The 3,384-nt window shown below is 48.0% G+C and overlaps 1 protein-coding gene across 2 annotated transcripts in view; it reads right to left on the reverse strand.

The window, feature by feature from the left end:
• The window catches only part of ARHGAP11A (Rho GTPase activating protein 11A), an 18,986-nt gene extending 17,210 nt beyond the window's left edge, over positions 1-1,776 (reverse strand). The window contains exon 1 of one of the 2 annotated variants that reach the window (XM_040492216.1): positions 872-1,776. In XM_040492216.1, the coding sequence (XP_040348150.1) occupies positions 872-1,000 (129 nt within the window). In that variant the 5' untranslated portion in view covers positions 1,001-1,776. The remainder of the gene's footprint in view (positions 1-871) is intronic. The other variant, XM_040492215.1, reaches the window with a different exon arrangement.
• Between the last annotated feature and the right edge of the window lie 1,608 nt (positions 1,777-3,384).

The raw sequence follows: 3,384 nt of genomic DNA on the forward strand, positions 1-3,384 counted from the left end.
AGGCTCCGAGCCATCAGCCCAGAGCCTGACGCGGGGCTCGAACTCCCGGACCGCGAGATCGTGACCTGGCTGAAGTCGGACGCTTAACCGACTGCGCCACCCAGGCGCCCCTAGAGGTATACAAATTATTTTTATTACTAGCTTTCTTATCCAAGTACTTATTTTTTTTTCAGAAATTATAAACTAAGAGCTGTGCAAATCTTATTAGTTTTCATCTCTAAATACTTAAAATAGCTTTGTATCTAAAAAAAAAAGCAGCAAGCTTATTTTTTTTTCAAATTTTCTCTAAATATAGAGAGATTATCTGAAGTCTATTTCTAATGTTCTGTCACACCTCCTCTACTGACTTATTTAGAAAACTTACTGATCCCCCTTGACCCTTTCCAAATCTTAATTCTAAAACGGTGGCGCGGGGTGAGGTGGGTACTGTTTGTCTCCCTTCCTAAGATCTACTTGGGAAAATACAATAAATTGGCAACATCTGGAGACATTTTTAATTGTCAAAACTGGGAGATGCTACTGGTATCTAGTGGGTAAAGGCCAGAGACGCTGCTACACATCCCATAATGCACAGCAAAGCCCCCACCTCCCACCCCAAAGAATGAATTATCTAGTTCCAAGGGTCAACGTTGCGAGGTTGAAAAACCTTGCAACTTTCTCAATGATTAAAAATCCCTGTAAAGAATCAACAATGTCATTCTTTAAATTTCAGCAGTAGACCATCTGGATTCAATCAGTCACGCTTAGCCACGTTCTCTTTTGGATCCTTTGGATCCATACAGAATGAACATCTTAGCATGACCTGTAATAAGTGATGGATAGGGTGGGCTTTTTTTTTTTTTTAACCCAAACCTCTTTCCCCAGAACCTACCGCTGTATCCGTGGCCGCTGTTTCATGTCTCCTACGATCGCACTGCCCACGGCCACTCTTGACCTTAATGCCATAGACGGCCCGAAGCTGCTGCAACAAGGCCAACCTCACCAGCCTCCGATCCCACATCCCGGACACGTCGCTCACTCTCCGAGGCAGGATCTCAGTTCTGACCCTCGTTCGCCACCAAGTCTTCCAATTTCCAAACACTCTCAGGTTTGCGCTCCGCTCCGCTGCCTTCCGGCCAAGTCTGGCACTGTCCCGGCCCCGGACCCCAGCCACTTCCACGGCTTTTCCCTCGGTCCTCAACCCACTTGCACTGACCGTCTTCTCCTACTTCCCTCTGATATAGCCACACCTCACTTTTCCTTCACTTACACCGGCCCTCTTTCTTGTCACTCGATCTTTTCGGCTACTTACACAGACCTCCCTTCTTTCTTCCTGATCCTTTCGGTTCCTTGTACCGACGCCTGTTACCAGCTTCTCAGCACTTCCGGCCACTTCCTAAGCTCCAGCTTCCTCCAATCCTTCCTTCGCCCTCGTCTCTTTCCCAACGGCAAAACACGACCCTTCTCCTCGGCCTTCCTGCGCTGGCAGGCTCAGCTGGACGTTCGTCTCTCAAGTCCCCGTCCCCAACCCCAGCCCAGCCGCCGGACCAGCCGGCTGCTCAGGCGCCTCTTCCAGTCCCGGTCCCCGCCCGGGCTGGTCGCCGCCGTCACCCCGTTTCACAGGCTGCTCTTTCCCTCCCCCATCAGCCTGCCTACAGCCCCCGGCAGGCACATCCCGGTCTGCTCACTGAAGCCACGCAACTCTCCTCATGCCTCCGCCCTCACCGCCTCTGCAGCTCCGGAGCCGCAATCTTTCCACCTTCACTTCCAGCCCAGGCTCAAATGGCAGCGCCAAACAGCGCTCCGCGCTCTGATTGGCCCGTTTCTCATTTCAAAATCAGGACCTCAGAGAGTGGCCAGGAGCTGCCTGTCTAGTGAGACGCGGAAGGGCGTGGTGGGCACAACTAAGAAATATGAAAAGAGAGAGGGGGAAAAAAAGGTGAGTTCCACTTGCTCCTCCATAGCCGTATTTTTGGAGGAAAGTACTGTTTCAAGCTCATTTTAATATATCTGGCCTGCGACTGAGACAATACATTCGGGGAAATGTAATAGACACCCCATTCTCATTTTTTTTTCAGAACTTGGCAGAGGCTGAAGGCCCTGTAACGGAGAAACAGATTCTACGGGACCCGAAGTGAGGCAGCCTGAGTTAGGGTGTACAAACGCTGATCTGGGTACCCCTGAAGCAGGGCCTTTAGAGGTTACTTCGGCTCTGGAAACTGGCCCGTATTTGAGGAACTGATGGCTCAAATCTTAGCGCATAGGTAGTTAAATACACAAAGAAGACCTGTCATGGGAGAGTTGAGTGCGCGGGGCGAGCGAAGTCTTCGGGAGGCGACAGCTGCAGAAGCGGCATTCGTTGGAATATGCAATTAGGAGGCCCACTCCAGTCCCACACGCTATCCTGTTGACGGACAGTACTGCACACCCCCAACTCTTGTCCCTGGGCTGCTGATCCATTCTCAAACGTCAGCGGTCCCATCAGGATGTTCTCTTTTTTTCTGGGATGTAATTCATTTAGGGGAGGACACATGGACTCAAGTTAAATACGGGCAATGTTGCGTATTTAACTAGATCACCTCTCCTTACCCGCACGTAAACTTGGGAAGAACAGAGACAGAGCTGTATCTATTTTATCCGTTGTTGTATCCCTGTCGCCTAGCAGTGCGCATTTCCCGAATGAATGAATGAAGTAGAGAAAATTTTGCTAGAATCATTTTGCCCCCTTCGGAGTTCAGTCCTTAGGCGTTCCACCTTTCCCAGCCTGAAGAAGATTCTCTGAAGAAATGGGAATAAAATGGATGTGAAGCATTGTACCAACTGTTTATTGAGCGCCTACTATGCAATATGGTATAGGATAAAGAGCAAAAACAGACACTTTTGGGGGCGTTGGGGAGGAGAATATTAAGTAATGATATTAATGAGGACATAATTATCCACTGAGAGAAGTGTAGTAAGGAAGGGAATACTATTCTATGATAGGGTATAATAAAAGATCCTTGATGCGGGGAGGAGCAACATACCGATGGTTAACTGATGTGAAGAATCAGAAATTGGCAAAAAGGTGGGATGGTGGAGTGGAACAGCGATCAAGAGACAAAGGCACTGAAGAGGAACCATCGATTTTAACAGGATCCGGTGCATCAGAGACTAAACCGAACCTATTCCTACTCTTTTCTTCTTGCTTCAGAAATGACTTATGTTGTCTTTAACCTCCTCCCTCCCTCAAACTTGACATTGTTTTGGATTTTGGATGTCTCAGCTTTCCTTTTCTTAAAAACCTGACACTGCTGTTGAACATTAAGCACCTTTTCTATGTCATAATCCTTTTTTCCCAAACTGAGCTCTTTGATTTTGTTTCTTTTGTCTCGTTTAAGATGAAAGTTACTGGTTCTTAATAACACT

This window comes from Herpailurus yagouaroundi, unplaced genomic scaffold (assembly GCF_014898765.1).
Source record: "Herpailurus yagouaroundi ecotype Mexico unplaced genomic scaffold, PumYag 184, whole genome shotgun sequence".
Taxonomy (NCBI): domain Eukaryota; kingdom Metazoa; phylum Chordata; class Mammalia; order Carnivora; family Felidae; genus Herpailurus; species Herpailurus yagouaroundi.